Below are 22,107 nucleotides of genomic sequence, written 5' to 3' on the forward strand. Positions count from 1 at the left end.
CTTATGTAGTCCATTTTCCCAAGGTTTCAGGAAAACCCCTCTCACGGTCGCGTGTTGGAACTTGACTGTCCTCTTGTCTAAAGATATAGACAAAGAAGCCTCCCTTTAAGCCTGACAAGCAAAGGTCTTACCTGAAGGTGAAAGGTTATGAGTGTGGCCTGCAGGTATGTTTGGGGTTTAGACCAAACAAACTTTCTCCTAATATTCTCTGATGGATTTCTGCCATTCCTAACCTGCCCCAGTCACACTTCAAAAATAACTCTTCCCAAATGTCAGTCCAAAGGCAAAGATCACTCTTCTTCCACATTTGTCGTCAAAACATTAAGCACAAGGTGATGGCGTGGAGGTTCAGAAGCCTTAAGTGGTCAGAGTCATAGCTGTGTGTATGAGTAACAAATTAAGCCAGAATGTCACATTTATTTTAACAAGATTAAACTTTATGTGGTCTGTGCTGTGCTTGTAACTTATTTATTTCACTCCAACATGTGAAATGCTTCAAATTCAGATGCTGGTAGGTTTGCATTTGGAAGAATAGAGAATTTCCTGACTGCTCTAAACATTAGCCCTCACTGTGAAGCACCAGCCTTATGCCACCTGTGAAAATCATTATTGAGATTCCATGACAGTGCACCCTCAGTTGTGCTGTACAAATAGGAGAATGTGTGCTGCTGAATAAGTGTTTTGCCATTTATACATTACGTATGAGGATAAAAGAGCTTCTGTCAAAACATGTGGTCTTAGTGACATGAGGACACAGTCATCTGAAGCCCTGCCTGTCCGTGCATGCTTGCCTTAGATGATTTTGTTCATTGATTCATGGGAGGGAGGGTGATGGGTCAGTAAGAAAAGGCTGAGTCCCCTGAGGCCACTGACACTCAGGCTGTAACTTTGCCTCTGCAGGCCCAGTCTCATCTCTGGACTTTCACCTATGTGGTAGTGGGCTCGACCTCCTCTTACTGCCTCTGGCCTCCTTGTGGTACAGGATATGTAAATGTTAATGGTGCAAAACATGCAGTTCCTATATATATATATCTATATATATATAGATATATATATATGGCACTTCCTTCGCAATACATTCTTAAATTAAGTTTGATTACGTGGTCTGTTAAGTAATGCTTGTAGAAAAAATGTAGATAAATACTAAGTTTATATCATAAACTTACCCATAAAGCTACTGTAGCTCTTGCTGTTTGAATGCACCTGTGTATTTGTACATGTTTGTGTGTGTTTGTCAATGTCAATACAGAGCTGAAAGAATAGAGATACTTGTAATGTCCACAGATGAAACTTAACTTTGTCTAGACTGTGTTTTGGGAAAAGATTCAGAGGTTTCTTTCTGTCTGGTATAGCTAAACAGAGGTATTTGAGGTGAGAATGTAAAACAGTTTTGTTTTTTTTACTTTATTTGTTGTTTGCTGGCTCGGTTCTCTTTGCATAATTAAAACTAATGATTGATGATTTTGTTGTAGCATGTGGCAGAAACCATTGAAGTCAAAACTGCCATATTTCATCCTCCACATCGTGTTTATATTTGTGGGGGGTCCATCCACCACATCCAGATTCAATATTTTTCACTCAGTGACCACCTTGAAGTGGGACTCTCGCTGGTTACCTTTTTACCAATGTTGAATTATTTAGAGTTCAGAGTGTCTGTTAACGTGTGTGTTAACAGAGTCTTCTAAATATCTAAATATTTATAGCAACCTATTAGTGTGCTATAGTATATGGTGAATCTTGGTTAATTATTCAATTATTAAAATGCAAGAGTGTAGCCTTAGACATAACTGTCATAATTAAGCTAATCCTAGCCCCCTTCTATCTCAAAATTTCCTTACATTTAATAAAACTTTGCTAATTTTGAGCAGCAACCAAATACTTTGGCCCAGGCTAAGGAAGGGACAAGCAAATATTGATACGCTGAAAAAAGGAATGCAGCATGAATAAAACCCCAAAGACGGATTTTGTCAATTAAGGATAGTGTTATTGTGGTTATAAGTGGAAGTCAGGAAAGCTTGCCCTTTCACTAATATCCTGTTCTACTCAGTCATGTTTAACAGTCTATCACATATTTTACCTATTTTTTGCACAGCCACACAAATAATATTCCAAAGACATGCAGAAATAAGGGAAATTGTGTCAAAAAGAGGAAAAAATAACCTTTAAACACTCTAAAACAAAGATTCCATCATGTTTGTGGAATGTTGTGGTTAGCAATATGGAAACAGACGGCGTCCAGAATCCAGTGGTTAGAAAAAAAATAAAGAAAAAACTCGTCTGAGAAAGAGGAAAAACTTGGGAGGGGGTTAGGGGAGCCTCTGGAATTACACACCAAAACCCCCTTAGACACACACACACACACACATATTGAGACACTCAGACACACACACAAACTACACACACTCCTTCCATCTTCCCCACTGAGCAGCTAACCACATTGGGTTAAGGGTGGGGTTAGGGGCGGTGGAAGTAGGGAGCACGAGTATAACAAGCCTCCTACAGTCCTGTGCTCACTGTTTCATTTGAAGTGCTCAGACGCTGGTTTCTCCGGCATCTTTCAAATATTCTAAAAGCCTCTGACAAAACGTCACCAGCATGGAGGAAGACAGATTGCTTAGTAATTACTCTCTGTAAATCATAAATGGAGAAATTAAGTTTGTAAACCACTGACAGACCACTACTGTTCACACTTCCACATTTAGAGCTTTTGTATTAATAACTGCAGTGGTATAGTTGTGAAAGCATGCTGTGCTCTCCTCACATCACTGACATTTCTCTCCCCCTAGTTTGTCTTTGTATGGACATAGGAGCAGAGATCTTAAAGGCAAATTACTTGCATAATGGATGTTTCCAAAAATACAGAGGAGTAGGCAGGCACACTGACCGAGGTTTTGGCAGTGCGCCCCTGTATGGGCCATGGGCCAGCCGTTCTCACTGCACATTCCCTCCACTGGACCAGCCATGCTGGGAGAGGTGGGAGGAGAGCAGTCAGACAGCTTCTATTCTGCCACCTGATCCTCCCCCCTGCATCCCTCCGATTACCCAGCCTACTGGGCTACGCAGCATACTGAACATCCCACCTCCACTTCCTGACACTCATTTCTTTGTATGATTTTCCCCCTCTATAAAGGCCTTCTCTACTGCGCTGTCATGTTTCCTCTTCACCACGTCTGATCTCATCGCCTCTCATCTTCTCATCTCTCATCCATCTTCTCTGCTTGAGTGGTCTTTGGGACGACTGTGTGGGGATATTTCAGTGCGCAAGCATCTGGAAAAGCTGAACAAGTTGGGAAATTGCTGCTAATGCAAGTTATTGATTTACATTATTATAAAGGGAGCCATTGTTTGTAGAAATGGATTGCTTGGCCTGCTGCTGCCCTTCTCTTGGCTCTTATAATGCTTTGTGTCTCTGGAGAGTCATTGTCTTCAGGATCTACCTGTTTTGTGTTGTATCTTACGCAAATGTTAAATTGCTGTATGGTTAAGGTCACCTACCTTGGTAGCAATGGTCTGCTTTTACCATTTCTTATAGCCACCTTTGGGTGCTCTCATGTTACAGAACACACATCAACAGAAATGTTGAATAGCTCTGAAGAAAGAGACGCTGAGCCTGTAGTCTTTAAGTTAACCGACTTTGAGAGATATGAAGCTTATTGGGGGCTTTGGCCTCTTGGAAAATAGAAATTGCAAAAGCAATTACTGGCTTATGCACTGATGTGACGAGTCGACAGAGATTTTCACTGTGCTACCAGCATATTTTCACTCAAGCCAACACCACATACATCCTACACCAAAATGACAGGGAAAAGACTTTCAGGAAATTGAGTTTTCATTCAAGCACCTTTTACCCACTCCCTCATCTCTGAGCGAAACCAATACATGCCCGTGTTCTAGTTATGTCTTCGCACACACTCAAAAGCACACATGCACCTATACCGCAAACACACCAGTTCCTCAACACTCAGCAGTCTCAAGCATCAGGGTGGTGTTGTGGTGAAGCCATATGGGGCGCCAATGCTTGAGAAGCTCAGTGATTTGACAGGAGACCTAGAGAACACACACACACACACACACACACACACAAACACACGCACAGCCTTAATTGACTTGTAAAACCCCACTAAAACACACTTTTATGGAACAAATTTTAGACCAGTCACACAGGATTTGATATCAACTTGTGCCCAGCTTGCAATTCCGTCACCACCACACTGTCTTTATACATAGTCCAAGAGCAATTTATACTTTTCAAGATAAAACTGTACAAGCCATACCAAAGACGCCACTAAATTGGCAGATTGATATGTGTAAAAGTCTGTGTGTGAACTAATTCTGGCTTGTGTGGAGGACGTTGGTGTAAGGGAAGAGTTACTGAGCTGCACAGTGCTGTAGGGGAAGTGGACAAGGCGTTTGTTAGGAAATGAATGACCCCTTACTCTTTGTAAACTGACAGCTCAGGCTTTGGTAATATTTCTGTAAGGCCCCCATGATCCTCATACTGGTCTTTTTGTTGCTGAAGGCATTCATCCTCAGCCTCAAACCTCAACGGCTGGTCTGTGCAAATATAATTGGGGCTATGATGTATGATTGTGACTGTTGACTCTGTAGAGATGAATCAAGCACTGCCTGGTGGAGATGCTGGCAGGGTCCTTCACACCAGTTTCCCCAAATGTTGGCAGAGATAGCTGCAGACACTCCGGCTTTCAGATTCTGTGGAGCTGTAGAGAGGATGTGATTTTTCACAACCAGGCCTAAACCCGGCCAGGTCTGAGCCTCGAGCCTCCCCCACAACCTGCTAAATACCTCTGGGAGGTTTAGCAGAGGATGAGACAAGGAAACACATGCCAATAGAGTGATCCCCCTGGGTAGAAATAGAGGTTATATCTCACTATTTCATTTGCCAAGTGGTATCTGGGCACATGCGCTACTGGTCTGGTGATGTAAACATAGCCCTCAAGATGCAATGCTATAGGCCAAGCCATCTTATCTGTTTTCTGCACCCCCAGGTTCTGTCCTCCTCTCTGTGCCTGTGAGAGGGCCTTGACTTTATACACTGAATAAATGTACCCTTTGGGACCACATGTCTGTGCCATGGGCCCCTAGAGCCTCTTCAGTCCACTCCTTTGGGGCTATGAGCTCTCATTTACACTGTAAAGTAATCAAAACACTATGCAGTTCTTAGACTTACACCATTAATAAGGCAACAAGTCCTTACAAAATTCTGTGTCTCTAATTGTAAACAGAACTATGTTTCATCATCAATGGACGTGGTTGGATTATTTTTGCCAGAGTTCACAGAGAATTCATTTGTATACAGTCTGTCATCATCTTCCTGATAATCACTAATATGTCAAACAATCTTATAAACCTCAATCCAGAGATAATCAGATAAGGTTTTGATGAAATTAAATGGAATTGACTTAGGAGTTTTGCAGAAAAAATGCTTTTTTTCCTCCATGTAGCCTTAGTCTTATGAAACATTGCTCTATGTTTTGAAGAAAACTTTGTCACTCAGCACTGAGGCTACAACTTATATTCTCCATACCTACCTACAAGTGGATGTTTTATAAAAACATTGCATGCATTATTTGGTTCTGTGGCCTCTCACATCACACTATGGATGAGGTGATAATGTGATGTGTGTCTTTTTAAAGTTCCAAATAAAGACAATATTTCTTCAGCTACTTTGCTTACCAACAACAGAAACACGGACAATTTGTGAGTTACATTTGGCTATAAAACACAGAGTCCTCTGACTAAATCAATGCTTAGCATTAAGTTAGCTGATAAAGGATAAGCTGGACTGATGGGGAGGCATAGTACTTTATCAGAATGACAACAAAAACAAGTGCTGATATTAAAATGACCCAGAGAGGGTCTTCCAGTAAAATCTCCTGTAAGACTGATGAGTTTTGGTGGATATTTTTACAACATCTTTGCATTTTTGTCGAGGGGACATACTGTATACCCAAACATATTTGCTTCTTCTATGTATAATTTATTATGTACAGGGTTAGGGTTCATTTAATATGTTAAAATGATCAGTAATTGCACTTTGTGGGAAATTGTGAATACTGTTTAATATTTTGTCTTCCTGCTTGTTCTTATCTGGTCTAAAGATGTATGGTGCAGAGAAGCAATACGTTTGTGTTTTACAGGCTGCTGGGCAGTCACAGTCATCATCTGAGGGAGTGCAGTGCAATGATCACTTTTTCATACAGTAATATTGGAATTTCATTATACAGTTTTTACTCACTCCTCCCAGGTTAAAACTGACAAGAAGTCTGTATGTTGCCCAAGGACACTTCAGCAGGGTGGATGATAGCCAAAACAGAGGTTTGAACCCAAATCCTCTGGCTAAATGGTGGTCTCTCCAACCACTAGGCCACCCCTAAACATTGGCTTCAGTACGCAATAGCCAGGGGAAATAGACAAGAAGGTGGGATGGAAGTTTGGTTACGAGGCCTAGAAATTACATTTTGGTGCTAACTCTGAGTTTCATCTGGTCTGACCTCAAAAGAAGCAACAGCAGTGGATGGCCAAAGTAAACTGGGACCTGAGAAGCGGTGTCTGGGATGCCTGAGGAAAGGCAACAAACGTCAGTATGCCCACAGTTCTCACTGTCTAATAGCTGACTGACTAATCCCTGATATTCCTCCATGATCTAAACCTGCAGCCCTCTCTAGCAATAGAACACTGTGGCATTGTGTCCCTGTGCTAAAGGAGTCTGTGATTCATTTACTGGCAGTGCTTTTTGGATCCTTGAACTGTATTTTTCTCATCGTCTGCACTGTAGTGTGCTTCATCATTTCAAGACCAAACTGGTTTCTTTGTGTGATTGTTTATATAAAGGATTTCATTTGAGATACTTGTAAAGCTATCCAGTCACTGTTGTTATGAATCCAACACTCAGATATAACTGTATTTATTTGTTTGAAATGTTTTTTTTATTGTTGGGCATAAGGAATTTAAGTGTTAGTATCTCCAAGACTTGGTATGAGTTTGGCAGTATTTTGAAATTCCCTATTTATTGCACTAGTACTTTCTGCTGCAGCACCACGGTGAAATGCTGCAATAGTGCTCTCTGCTGGCAGAAACTAGGAACATTGTAATTGTGCTTAATCTTATACATGAAAGTGGATGTTTGAATTGGTTATTTAAAAAATATGTTCTTAAGTAGTTAAGTAGTAAGAACATACCTTTTATTAGTTGTTATTTGTTGCACTTCAAAATTCTTCTCTTTTCTATTTTCCATACTAATGCCTGGACTAAAGAATGAATGCGTTTTCGTTATTTTGAAGATACATATCCTTTTATGAGTGATGCTTGATACTTTGCTTGCATATTTGAATAGTGTTTCCAGATTCCATTCTAAAAGGCACATAATATAATCGTTTGCATTATTTCTTTTAATAAGACAGCAGAGGCCTTTCATCTGATCCTCTCTGTTCTGTCTCTCCAGGTCTGCGTTGCTCTGGTGCCAGATCAGCAGGTCACAATGAGGGAGAAGAGATGAGCCTGCAGCGAGCAGCCCTGTCCCTGCAGTTCCTGCCACTGGACGTTTACTGATTCATACTACCCAGAAGACGATGCCCCTGCCTCCCAGATAGCACTTCTGAGGACCAGGCCTTCACAGCACGCATTGTGCACCATGGCAGGAGAGACTCAGCGAATGCACGCTGTCAAAGAGCTGGACGCTGAGTCCAAACTGCAGGATGAGGGGACAGCACTGGAACAGCAGAGTGACAAAACCACAAAGGAGTCTTCAGAGCACTTTTCAAGCACAGGCACGGAGGCCAGAGCCAGCAGCAGAGGGCCCAAGGTTGAAAAACTAGAGAAGGAAAGGGACGGCACTCAGCAGCGTGAGGCTGTAATACGGCCACAGCAGGCAGGGAAGATTGACTTCAGATCACTACAGAACAGATCAAAATTTGCCACTGATAGGACTTGGTCTAGTGGCAAAGGCAGTCCCCAGTCCCCGAGTGGAAAGGGCCGCAGCCGAGAGAAGAGCAAGCGGTCAGGAAAGTCAGAGCGTGGCAACCCGCAGCAGCTGTACAGACTTAGCATTACAAATCCACGCTCCAACCCCACCATTGGTATTGCCTACCCACAGCAGAAGGTTTCGCCACCCAAGAAGCTGGAGACCAGTCGTGGCCCCGTGTCGGGCAGCTACAGATTCCACGCTCCGATTATACCAGAGAGAGAGACCGAGCTACAGCAAGAAGAGCTCAACTACAGTCGCTGCTTCCAGGAGGCCTCCTCTAACCTTACCTCCCCAAGCTATACCTCACAGGCACTGGGTTCCTCAAGTGGAACATCATCCCACCAACACCCAACCCTGTCACAGCAGCAGCAGCCTGCCTCAATGGAGAACAACAGTGCACAGCCTGGCAGCCATCTGATCCTGGCTGACTTTCAGCTGGGTGGCTCTAATGCATGGCAGTCTCCTGAAAGGACTTTTAATGGTGCTAACTATGGAGTTTCATCACAAAAATCCACTGCCCTTTCAGAAGCTAATAAGGCAAGTGCCTTCGTGCCTGGTCCGTTTCAATATGGATATAATTTTCTGGAAGAATCAACCTCTGACTCTTTTCCCTGTGAACAGAACCCACAATCCCAAGACTTTACAGACTCCTCCATTGGTTCTGTTCATGTGACCCACAATTCCTTTTCCTTTACGCCTGGAGAAGGGCAAAACATTGCTCAAAACAGCACTCAGTTCAGTAATGAACAGCAGCCAGAACACAGAAGCTCCTGTCCTCACACCCAACAGTCACAGTTTATTCAAGGGGTGACATCCTCCATCCAGTGTCCTAGGAATCTGAGTGAGGACTCAGCGAGCAGTGACAGCTCTGGCTCCAGCTCACAGCAGTCAGAGCAGGGAAAGACTGCCCTGCCAGAGAGCACAGATACTATTGGACAGGCAGACAGTAGGGATGCAGCCATCACCTCGGGGAGTAAGAGGAACTGTCACCCCAAAGACACAGCTGCCAACCAAAGAACACTCATTCAAGGAAGTGTGCACCACGCGAGAAATATTTCACAAGGTCCAGGCTCCCAAATGCACTTTCCTAGCAAAACATTTAACAGCCCTCCAGTCAGTAACATTCACTCTGGCTCAGTACCCTTTGATAAAAACATCAATAATAAGGTTTTAAATAGGTTACCACACTCCTGGGAGGGGCCTAATAAGACATATTCACCAGCTGATCAAAACACAATTCAATACAGTGATATGAATGATAAATTTCAGTTTCAGAACCAGCCAGCACTTGACCAAAGGCCAAATTCAGCTAAAAATAGCAGAATGCCCTGGCAGCAGATACGGCCAACCTCTGCAATGCAGAATCAAAACCGAATTGAGTTATCCAGGCAAATAAACAATCAAAAAATGGCTTACATGGTGTCTCCCTCTGACTGGCAGGATGACAGTAAATCACATAAACACAGCTCCTTGAAAAACACCGGTTCATTTCAAAACAGCAGGACTAGTGAAGGGTTTTGTAACCAAAGACAGGAGACTGTAAAACATAGCAGTAATACAGTCTCAACTTTTAAAGTAGAGATGAGCCATGCACAAGTATGTGAGTCCAAAAATAAGCCTGTATATTTTGGACTCAACCAGTCTCTTCCAGCAGCACCATCAAGAAATTACAACTATCCACCATTACAAGTTCCACCCATGGGACTTATGATGGTGTCGCCTTATGAATCCCCTTTGCCCTCCCCAGTTCATAACCCTGCATCTAGTAGTACTTGCTCTTCACTCTCCCCAGCATCCACCAGCCCCGTTAACATCAGTTCAGAGGACAGTCAGATGTCAAAGTCAGCGCCCCCTCACCCATTTTATCACCAGTCCCAAGCCAAAACACAGTTACCTTCAGATCACGTAAACACTCACCCTCACCAGTTTCATTCTGAAGCTCCACGCAACCTTCCTTATGCACCAGATAGAGCCAAAGACGACATGTTGAGCTACCTGCAAAACAGCACACATCCAAAGACAGCAATTGATGGAAACAAAGGTTACATGGACAGTTTTGGGATGGAGCATCACCAGCCTCCACCACCTTACTCTGCACATCAGCTGTTAGCCACCTCATTAGCCACCGCAAATCTTGACCAGTTAGATGTGCTTCTGACATGCAAGCAATGTGATCAGAATTTCAACAATCTGGCTTCATTTCTAGGACATAAGCAATACTGTGCTCAACACACCTTTGCACAAAATGACCTCAAAGACATATCAAAGATGGAGGACAGCAGAAAATTCCATGCAGAACCAGCAAAAGCTGTGTCTTCTGTGTCAAACGTTTCTATGTCAAGATGCCCATCTGACCTTCACCTGTCTCTGTTGGGCCTTAATAAGAATGGAGAACTGATATCTGACGGTGAAACAAAAGGAGATAATAAGGATGATCCGATGAAACTCAGCTTGTTCTCTGGTCCTGGTACCCTCCCTGTCCCTCTCCCTGAGCTGGAAATGGAGGATGCCAAGTTAGACAGCCTAATCACAGAAGCCTTGAACGGACTGGGATATCAGTCAGACAATGTAGAGATAGACAGCAGCTTTATTGATGCATTTGCTGATGATGAGCTCACCACTGTCAAAGCAACATCAAACAAACAATGTCTGAAAACCAAAGAATCCCTAGTATTTGAGAGCAAAAATAAACAGGCAGCAGACGATGACAGGTCTTTCACACAGGGAAAATATTTTTATGACTCTGATGTGGAGAGCCCTGAGACAGATAAACAGTACACAGAAAGCAAACTAGAGAAAATATCTCTGAATTTGGAACAAGATGAGAAAATTAACATAAAAAAAGAAGTCTCTCATAAAAATTCAAGAACTGCCTCAAGGGAGAAGACGAGGGAACAAGACAGCAAAGTGAAAGAGGCAAGAAAACTGTGCAAGAGTGAGGACGATAACACAAGTACCCCAAGATTTCTCTTATCCAGCAAGTTTTCTGAGCGTTGTGGTGTTAAAAGCTTTCAGGACAGCGCTGCACTCCGAGGGTCAACGCCCTCACAGGCCTCCACCTCTCCAACCTCAAGAACTGCAATGAAAGAAAGCAAGAGGAAAAGCACGGGAGGGGGTACATGGAGCAAAGAACTTATTCACAAAATAGTTCATCAGAAAAATAAGCTTCATAAGCTCCATGTAAAAGGTACCAAAAACCTCCAGTTTTCCTTGGTGATGGAAAGACTGACTCCCACTGTGCAGAACCCTGCATTTGGAGAATATGACTATGTCTCAGATTCAGATGATGAATGTGAGCCTGTAAAGATAGCAAGCCAAGGCCGGCTGAATCAAAGCAGTCGGTGTAAGTACACATACACTAAAGAGTGCAAATGGCGAGCAAGGAGTGAGAGGGACCAAGCAGCGTGGAGACATGAGTCGAAGGAGTGTTTTGAGGTGAAAAAAAGTGAGGAGGTTTCTCTCTTGCCTGAGAAACATGGTTCTCACCAGAGACTCAGGAGGAGGGGTAGCAGGTCATCCACGAGCAGTGAACTCAGCACATCTGTGAGTGTTTCAAGTGATAGTATCAACAGCCCCAAAAGCACTGACCGCACTGACTCAGACTGTGAGAAGAAGACAGACATCAAAAAGAAAGAGTCTCCAGAGCAGAAAACCTACGAAAGGTCCTCCCCACATAAGTTACGTAAAGAGTCCAGCACACTAGCACTGACATTCACTAAATCTGTCAAGAAGTATAATACTGACAAACCCATTCTCTCTGACAACAAAGACAATACAGAGAATACCAAAAACTATCATTCAAATACAGAAGCTGCTGATCCCGTGTCATCCTCACAAAAAGCAAAGGACACAACCAAAACCTTTGAAAAAAACAGAAACTCACATACAAAATCAAGAGAGAAGCTGGTGTCAAACAGCAAAGAAACTGGCTCAACAGCCAGTTCAAACAGAAACACCCCACAGAGAACTGACAATCTGTGCCCCAAAGAAGAACCAACCCAGTGTAGCAGTACAGATAACAAGCCACTACAGTTTGATTCACACTCTCCTACAATCAACAAAGAAACTGATTTCAATATTGACAGAAACACAAAGGGCAAAAGAAGAGAGAGGCCCCAAGCCACACAGCCAGAGCTATCAGACAGTACCACATTTGAAAAACAGAGTGACAGTGTCTGCATGGTGAAAGAGGCTATTACTTTAGTCAATGACCTAGACACACACAAGCCTGCGCCTCTTTGCACCTCTTTGATGGATGAGGTGTGCCTATCTCCAACTGAAAGCCAAGGCCCGTTGATACAAAAAGATACGCTCCACCTCATGCCCTACCCCTTGGATCAGGAACAGGGGCTCATGAAATCCCCACTTTCATTTGACACCTCATCAATGTTTGGGGACCTCACAGGATTCGACAGTGGCCTTTACTCAGATATGCCGATTCAGAAAGAGGGTTTCCATTCAATAGAGAACACGGTTGATAAAAAAGAAGAGTTCGTATCGTCATTCTCTCCCTTTCTGGAACAAAGAGACTGGAATCTAATAGTAAGCCCAGTGCTACCAGATGAGATATCTCAATACAAAGGCAGCTCAGAGAAATCAAATGAAAAGAAACCAGATTACAATCACGTTCCTTTGTCTCTGCCAGAAAAAATAATGAACTACAGTGCAAATCTCAACAGCTGTGCATCGGAAGATGAGCTAGAGATAAAGAGAATAGTGAATGAGCTTGAAAACCAGCTGCAGACAACTAAGTTGGAAAGCCCACCACTGGCTGAGGATGTCCCCAAGCAGCTGCAAATGAGCAAATTTTCACCTTTACGTCTGGGTGAAGAGTCAGAGAATGAAGGCACTGGTCTGGATATGAGGTGCCCTGTGCAAACCATAGATGTACCAGTGACCACTCTGCCTTCAGAGCCTTTCACTGAACCAGGACTCCCATGGTCCAGTCCGTTCCAGTTTGAGCTGATGAGTGAGCACCACAGTCCCCACACTCCCATTCACAATGAGCCAGGGGCCCTTGAACATTTCACTGAAAAAGAGGATGATGCGCCAAATTTGATAACCACAGCCTCACATATTGAACACTCACAGCTCCACTGTGAGCGAAAATCAGAGGAAGGAAATTCTGAACAAGAGACTCCTGCAGAAACAAAGGAAGATATTTTAGAACAGAAGCAATACACAGAAAACCTGATGAAAAGCCTGGAGGTGATTTCTGATTCTATATTCAAAAAAGAACCCATTATATCAGAACACAAGGAGCCGAATGTCACCTCTCTCACAAGTCAACAACATCAAGAAATTGAATGTCAGGCAACTTATGCAGTTGAGAGAGAAGATCCCAGTGAAAGGGAAGTAATTACAGGCAAGGCGAATATATTATCACCTTCAAATATCAATGAGCGGAAGGATGATATTGAATTCATTCTGAATGAGTCACAGTCATCTCTCTCTAACAGCACTGACCCCGCAGTTGATGGAAACCAGCCAATTTCATCGCAGCCAAGTGAGTCCACAGAAAACAATGATAGCAAGGCTGAGACTAAAGTCATATCAGAGGGGGATATCACTGAGAATAGTAATTTGATTGAGTCTGCTCACTGCTCAAGTGTGGTGATACCTGACCCACATGCTGCAGAGGAGTCCTGCGGAAAGAGTAAAACAGAAGAAAATGTGAATCAGTTGTTTGATAGCAATAGTGTCAGTCCGGAACATTCGACAGACGGCTATGAGGAAGAAGAGGCAGTCAAGGGAATCACTGGTCAATCTGGCAGCCATCCGTCATCACCAGCTCCACCTGACACTAGTCTAGACATTGGCGAGAGAATGGGGGATGTGATGCAAACAGCACTGAGAGAGCAATCAACTGATATCCATAATAATCCTGAAGATATTCATTTATCACATGCTGGTGAATTGAAAGTGGAGGCCTCAGACAAGGTGACGGAGGAAATAACAGTTGAAACAGCAAAACATGATCATTTGATTGGACTTTCTGCCTCTAAAAACTGCATCCCCGCTAATGTTTACAGTGCTAGTCCAACAACTGACATGTCAGTGGAGATAGTCACCACAGAAAAGCCCTGCAGTCCAATTCTGGTGGAAACCAATACAGAAAGTACAAGCAATTGCTCACTCTTCGAAGACAGCCACTCCATAGAGGGTCAAAGCAATCTGCTGATCCTTTCTCAGTCTGATGGCATCATTGACAGTGACTCCTGCAAAGTTACTCCATTTAATGACTCTTTGAAAACTGACAGCACCTTTGACACCATTCAGAAAACAGAAGAGATTTTAAACGTTCAGGACATCAAAGACCATCTTCCTATTGATTTTATGGCAAGCCACCAGAACTCGCCGTGCAGAGAGGAGATGGAGGAAAGTCACTGTCTCTTTTTACAAACTGCCCCACCTACCAGTCCTCTTTTGTCAACCTCTCATCAAGTACCCATGCAGAAATTGGACATAGAAGAGGATAAATGTCAGTCACAAAGCAAATGTAATATGTCTGTTGATCAAGGTTCAATACAAACTATGAATTCTCCCGTAAACAAAGATGATAACCAAAAAGAGGCTTTAAACGGTGATGAAAAATTGAAAACAACAGCTGAGATGGAGTATTCTCTGATAGGCCCACCTCAACTGGATCTGGGAATCACAGAGTGTAAAATACCCAGCTCTGAAACTGCCGTTCCCTCTCCACTTCCTGTGACCAGCACAGCAGATCCACCAGCGGTATCAGAGAGCCTTGAAAAGAGAGATCCAACATATGATTTCAAGCTCAGCCCTCTTAACTACAACAGCATCTCAGATGAACCTCCACAACTAAATCAGTATGACTACATACCAATTTCACCAGCGAGTAAACCTGAAGACAATCCAGACATCAAGCAGAGTCCGAGAGATGACTGTGAGCCATGTGACCTTAGTGTTAACTCTGCACGGATTTTCAACAAAACTGAAATTGACACAACAGTGTCACTGAACTCAGACCCTGTAGCTAAACTAACTTTATCAGATGAACCACTGGCCATTGAGGACAGTATGAAATTCACATGTTTCTCATTGGGTCTCCCAACTGAAATCAAAAGCACAGATTCCTCAGCTAGTAATATTAAGAAGGATTTGGAGGTTTGCCATGATCCAGTTGAACCTATTGAACATTTGCATATTCATGCTGACCTGCTGAGAAAGGTTGACTCAGAAAATATCGATTCTCACGAGGCTTCTGCGGAGGACAGTACACTTCTCAGAAAAGACATTTCAGATGGTCCACCCACTCCTAAGCCACTCATCATCTGTGAAAATGAACAAATGCCTCTTCCACCAGATCCATCAGAGAAGCAACCAACAACAGAGACTGGCCAGTGTTCAACAACACTCCAAACACACAAAGAAATAACACAAAAAAAGACACAGAACAACACTCAACAGGGAAAAGTGCTCTGTGAAATCTGCTTCATGTGTTTCAGGACTGTGCCTGGGTTAAAGAGACATAAGGCCATGAAACATTTGGTCAAAGCTGAAAAACACATTGGCCCACAGAGCACAACATCAAGCCATCAGGGGACTATGGTTATTTATGAAGCATCACAAACTACAGAGAAAGAACATAAAGATGATTCACAGACCTGTTACCCAACAAAAATAGATGGGATGTCTGAGACAAGTAGCATACTCATATCTAAAGCAGCAGATACTGAGTCAGTCCTGGAGGAAATGGCAACTGAGACAAGTGCAGTGGCAGTGGATGAAATAAGCCATCAAAACCCTCTGCTACCAACAAAAGTAAAAAAGAACAACAAAGCTCGGAAGAACAAAAGCAGTGAGGTAAACATAAAGCTTGGCCCATTCTCTGATGAGCTTCTGAATATATTAAAAACAGACATACTCCAGGCTATAACTCCTGAATTCAAAAACAGTGGACTGCAAGAACACTGCAAATCTCCTGAAGACCAGATGAAAATCAATGTGCATCCTGACAGAAATGTTACTGGAACAGAGGAATTCCCTCACCCTGTTACTTCAAACTCTGGCTTTGACAATACACCCCGATCTCCAACAAAAGAGGCAAATGTACTTAATGAAAGTGTGAAATTAAACCAAATCACTGACACAGAAGAGGTTAAATATACAAGCATGACGGAGATAGCAAAAGGGGAAGTATGTACAAAAAATAATGTGGAAAGTGGTATATCTGTAGACAAGGATATTATCATAGAATGTGATGGGTCGAGAAAGACTCTGTGTGCCGTGGAAGAGATGTGTGAACAGAGAGGATCAGAAGAGAGCCTCGCCGAAGAGATTCTTAGAAAAGTGGCAGTCGAGATAAAATGTGAGAAAAACAGTGGCCCTTCAGATGAGGTGCATCCTATCTCTTGTTTGAATCCTTCCCCTATCAGTCCTCCCGGCATAAGTCCCGATCTAAAGGCCTTACTTGACGATGACACCACATTCTCACAGCTGTTCCCCAGAGATGAGGAGGCAAAAAGGAAAAAGTGCCCAAGGGTTTACAGCAAAAGAAACAAAAGACAGAAGCTATCACCAAATTCAAATGTCACTCAGGAATACCCTCCTCCTTCAGAAACCTTCATGCAAAATAAAGATCAGTTCATGGACAACCAAGCAGAGCAGATGTTCACTGACAATCAACCTAACCGCTGTGAATATGAGACGATATCTATTGATGATACCATCATGTTGAATATGTGCCATAACAGCGCTTTGAAGACTGATGCCAAGCCACCGTCAGATGTTAAACAAAGTGATCAGGAGGATGTCCTTGAGAATATTAAAGAGCTCAGCAACAGCCTCTTGAATCCACTTGAGAGCACCATTGATAAATCCTCAATTGAATGGAGTGGCTCCAGTGACTTCAGTGGCTTTAATGCTGGCTCGACGGTGACCTCTGACCCCAGCAACTGTAAAGCAGAAGTGCCAGCTGCACCTTGCCCTCTGCCCCCGCCTGCTGCACTGCTCCACAGTGTAGGGGACACTGTGGAGCCATGTGTTACAGACAATGTACAAAACTTCCACAGCATTGACATTCAAAACATCAATACCACATTTCAACTTCCTGAAATTCAGTTCTTTGACTCTAATAAAGATATCTCATTGGCTCCTCCTATTGCAACTTTAGACATGGAGAAAAAAGATGATGAAAAGTCTAAGAAAATAACAGAGCGACGAGGCAGGAAACGACAAGACGGTGGAATAAAAGTCAAAGATAAGCAGTACAAGTGCAAAGTGTGCTTCACTTGGTTTCTCACTCTGGGTGAGCTGAACTTTCACAAGTTATCCCACAACCCCTCTCCACCTCCAACCTGCTACATGTGTGTTCAGCGCAAGTTCAGCTCCAGGGAGCAACTGAGAGACCATCTGAGGGAGAAACATGCAAAGAATAAGACAGGGATCTGGACCTGTGGAATGTGCTTGAAGGAGATATCAGATGTGTGGATGTACAACGAACATTTACGAGAGCATGCCACTCAGTTTGCCCGGAGGGGCCAGACTCAAGGCTCCATGTTAGGCATTCCAGGCTGCTTCATGCAGGAGACAGCCGTGAAGAACTTTATCACCTCAATCATGCAACATCGCCCCAGCAAAGCCAACAGAGAGTCCAACAAAGCCACTAAAGAGCAAGAAAAAGCTGCTGCCTCTGACAGCACTGTAGGAGAGGGGAAAACCTCTGAGGGGCCTGAGCCAAAACTTCATAAAACTAAAAGCAGCAGTGGAGTAGGTGGGAAGCAGAACACTCTAACCCCACTTGAGGTCCTCCATAAAACAGAGACACCTAAAAGTGTGGAGATGCATCCCAACTGCAAGGACCCCTCAAGAGACTGCCACCACTGTGGGAAACAATTCCCCAAACCATTCAAACTTCAAAGACATTTAGTGGTTCACAATTTGGAAAAGATTTTCCTGTGTCACAAATGCCCTGTGTCTTATCAGGAGGCCCAGGAGCTTAAAGACCATCTGAAGAGAGCACACGAGGAGGTGGATGAGCTGGATTCAAAACACACCACCCTCTACACCTGTGAGCTCTGTGCCGATGTCATGCACGTGATCAAAAAATCCTTCATCTGCAGCACCTGTAACTACACCTTCTCTAAGAAGGAACAGTTTGATCGTCACATGGAAAAACACCTGTCAGGGGGGAACAAAATTTTCAAATTCAGAGGTGTTCTCAGACCTGTCAAAGCATCTGCGTCCAAAGAAGATGAATGTGATTCGCCTGCAGGTAAAAAGAGAAGAATTCTTTCTGACAGTTTGCAAGAAAATAGCTCAGACAGTGGCATCGCCAGCGTAAGCTCACTGCACCTAAATCAAAACTCTGAGACACAGTCTTCAAAACCCCCTGTGTCCACAGCAGACGACTCCACACAGACCATCGCAAATGAATACCACAGTGACACAAACAATACAAATGTGAAGACTGAGGACATTGCGGAGGACTACTCTGAGCTTCTTGTAGAACTGGAGAAATGTATTCACATGGGCTCGTCAGAGTCTGCTACACCCAAGAAAGAGGAAACAGACCCAACTCCCTCGCCTAATCTTGATAAAGAGGGTAATGGAAAATCAATTACTGGACCATGTGATGTGAAAGAGGAGAATGAGTCAGTCTGCATTAGAGCAGAGACAAGCTCATGGTCAGCGTCTAAAGAGAATAGTAGTGCGGGGGAGGAGATTGTTAAACCTAAGGAAGGCTCTGCTGAAGGTGACACAGATGAGACAGAGGAAAAAACAGATTCACTACCACCCTGTGAGGATTCTTTTGTCAGCTTAAGAGAAAATCAAATCATTTCAAAGACACCTGAGTCAGCAAAGCATGAATTAGCAGCTGATGTGATGGACCAGCAGAGGGATGACGAGCAGTGGCATCATATATCGAAAGCTTCCAATAATGACAGCAAACAGCAAACTTTATCTCACAGCGCTGAGCAGGAAGGCAGCAGTCAGATGAAAGACAAAGTTGTCCCAGCCAAAACAACTGACAACACAAAAAACAGCACTACAACTAGCAGCACGAGGGCTACAGAATCGACACCAGTCCTCCACTCCAAGGCTTCCCTCAACGCTTCAGCCTCAAATGAAGACAAAGAATCACTGAGACCACAGAAGAAGAGGAAAGACATGAAATCCCCTCACAGCCTGCAAAGAGTTTCCTCTCCAGCCACACAAGAGAACTTTGGCATTGACTCCAGGGCCAAAAAGAAATTTCGCCCCAGCAAGTGTGCAAATCCCTCTTTGCAAAGAAAGTCAGACGGACCCAATGACTACCCTGTGCTGTCCTCAGTACGGGATGACGTTGTGAGCAACAAAATAGTTTCCAAGTGCAAGACTTCGAACTTGGGTTTGCAGTCAAAAAGAAGTTTGCTTGATAGCTGTACACCAAAGAAAGCTGAGATTGTGACCCCTCTTAACGGGGATTACAAAGCCAAAAAGGGACCTTTGGGGCGGCCTTTGCATGCCCCAATCTCTAAAGTATCATCGGTTCCCATGAACAATTCCTTGAATAAATCCAGGCCAAAGATGGGGGTTAGGTCAATGGAGAGCCATTCCTACAGGACAGCAGAGTCCCAGAACCACCTCCTAAGCCAGCTGTTTGGCCAAAAACTCACTAGCTTTAAGATTCCTTTAAGGAAGGACACATCAGAATCTATTAACTGAGCGGGGGGTTTTTTCGGGATCTGTGAATAAGAGACTGTAAATTTCACAGTTATAAATGTTTAAGACAATTCATTATGGTGAATGAGATTGCACAGCTCTTTTCTGTGAAATGCTATCTTTAAATACTTACGTAGTCACTTTATGTCTTCTTTGTACATGTGTTTTTATGACACAAATGTGAGGACTAATGGCAGATATGAATTTTGGGTCAAAAATGAATATGCTAGTTGGAAAAAAAAACTTTTCTGCTTTTCCTTTGTTGGATATTATCCGTTTAAGAGATTATATTTCATTTAGCTAAAGGAAAGAAAAAAAGAATACTTGAAAATACAGTAAAATATATTAAGAAATGCATGTTCATTTTGCATTCATAACATGACCTTATCAGTTTCTCTTCAAAAGGACCAAATGACGTCATAACTGACCTGGACTATTGTCTGTGCACCTTTCGTACATGCTTCCAACATACTCATTTTGTATTATTTTTTAACTTTACTGTACTGCATTGACATTCATCATATTAGCCTTTTGTATAAACATTACCTGGTGCTACATTGTGTTTTATTGTAATGTGAATGCCAATGTCCTCGGAAGGGAACATGAGATCTGTAGCAGTTACAGTACATTCATCCAAGTGTTTTTACTGGTTCTCTGTAGTTTATTAAAGATACTGTGTAAACCATCCAAGTACTTCATATGTAGGCTGATAGAGCACAAAATTAGGAAAGTTTCCATTGTATAAACTCAGGTGCATACAAGGACATCACAGTCCCAAGACCTGTATTCGGAGTTCTTCCCATGCACTGATAATACCACACACAAATCACAAACTCAATCATCTGTGTCTGTAACTCCAACTGTTTAATTATGAGTAGTATTTACTAGGACAACAAAGGTGCTTTATCTTGTTTATACTGTATGTATCTTATATTGTATAATATTGTAGGTAGGTCATTGTTTGGTGTAATGCTTAATGTCAAAGTTTTATTTTAATAATGTGCAAAAGAATCAGAATGAGAAGAAAGGGAAATGCAGTGCCTCTTGCAAGCTGTAAAGTGGTTCACTAAGTGCCTCCTTTATAGTTGGTAATTAAAGATCTGTATTGGTCTCTCCTTGCTCTTTTCTTCCTTTGTTCATGACATGTTTTGCAAATGTTCCAACTTCCATCTCTGCAGACTACAGCTGTCACCACATGCATCAAACACTGGAAGCAGTGGAATCTGCTTGTGCCTGGAGGCAAAAACAGGTGCACACACAATAAAGTCGGATTTCATTTTTTTTTTGTCTCCAGATCAGCACTTCAATGAGCTAACTCTTTGTCTGAAAGATGAGCATAAATGTATCTTTACTACAGGGAAACATTCAACAGAAGACAGTTACATTTATCCGACCATATGTAAGACTCCAGCAGCCCTGTCGAGCAGTCAGCAAGGAGCTTTCACTTCTGTCATGCTTCTGTCATGTTGCTCTCTCACCACGTGTAAAATGGCTTCTATTCCTACATGAACATTTTTCATCATCACATAGGAATAAAAAGCCATAGTACACAGTGGCATACATGTAGAAACACACAGGGGTAAATATGAAGAGGAGCTGTGTTCTTTCATCATCCACTAAACGATGAAACCTGAGAAAAGGGCAGTAAGAAAAGAGGGGAGGATGGTAGTGTGGGGAGGACAGTAAAAGACAAAGAGAGGGGAGACAAAACAAAGGTTATTTACTTTGTCAAGGACTGAAGCTCAAGCATTAAGCTGCTGTGGAATAAATTAAGGTAGCGCTCAGTAGTCATTTGTTAATACAGTAAAACCAACCACTATCAGATTCCGACTCCAACTGATCAGATCTGTGGATTATCATTTCTTACATGTGGAAATGTGGCTTAGTGTTTTTCAAATAATGACTTATATATACCAATATAAGACATTATAATGTATAATGAGTTGCAATAAGCCTTGCATTAGGAGGTCTTGTAATCTTAAGGTCTCTTAAGGTATGTCCATAATATGTCACAAAGTCAGCTGCTCATAATCCCTCCACCCACTTTTCATGAAGGTTTATAAGGTTTTCCAAGTGATATTATTGTTTGCGCTGCTGTCGCAAAGACAACCGGATCACTTTCCGTTTTTGTCAGAGCATAGCTCCATGAAGTAATGATTAACACCACTTTGGAAATAAGAGAGATGAAAGAAGCATGTTCACTGAAGAGGTAAATTGAAATTGTCACAATTTTATATTGAATTTGGGAACAGGCAAAAGCTATTGAAATGACGTGCAATGAATAGTAATAACATAGTTTGAGTAACAATATTGCTTTCGTACAAACAAGTAAATACAGCAGGGTTTGGTGTTGGGTGGAGGGGGGAGTAACGTTAAAAAAAAACAGGAGAAAAAGCATTTGTTCATTCTTTTAGTGTATAATAGAGACATAAAAGCAAATAGAAATTCTTTAG

The 22,107-nt window shown here is 42.7% G+C and overlaps 1 protein-coding gene across 3 annotated transcripts in view; it reads left to right on the top strand.

The window, feature by feature from the left end:
* The window catches only part of LOC137182847 (zinc finger protein 469), a 198,436-nt gene extending 177,671 nt beyond the window's left edge, over positions 1-20,765 (top strand). For all 3 annotated transcript variants that reach the window (XM_067589378.1, XM_067589379.1, XM_067589380.1), the window contains one exon: positions 7,463-20,765. In XM_067589378.1, coding sequence (XP_067445479.1) covers positions 7,652-19,657 — 12,006 coding nt within the window. In that variant the 5' untranslated portion in view covers positions 7,463-7,651 and the 3' untranslated portion in view covers positions 19,658-20,765. The remainder of the gene's footprint in view (positions 1-7,462) is intronic.
* The last annotated feature ends 1,342 nt before the right edge of the window (positions 20,766-22,107 follow it).

The sequence above is a fragment of the Thunnus thynnus genome, chromosome 5, assembly GCF_963924715.1.
Source record: "Thunnus thynnus chromosome 5, fThuThy2.1, whole genome shotgun sequence".
NCBI lineage: Eukaryota > Metazoa > Chordata > Actinopteri > Scombriformes > Scombridae > Thunnus > Thunnus thynnus.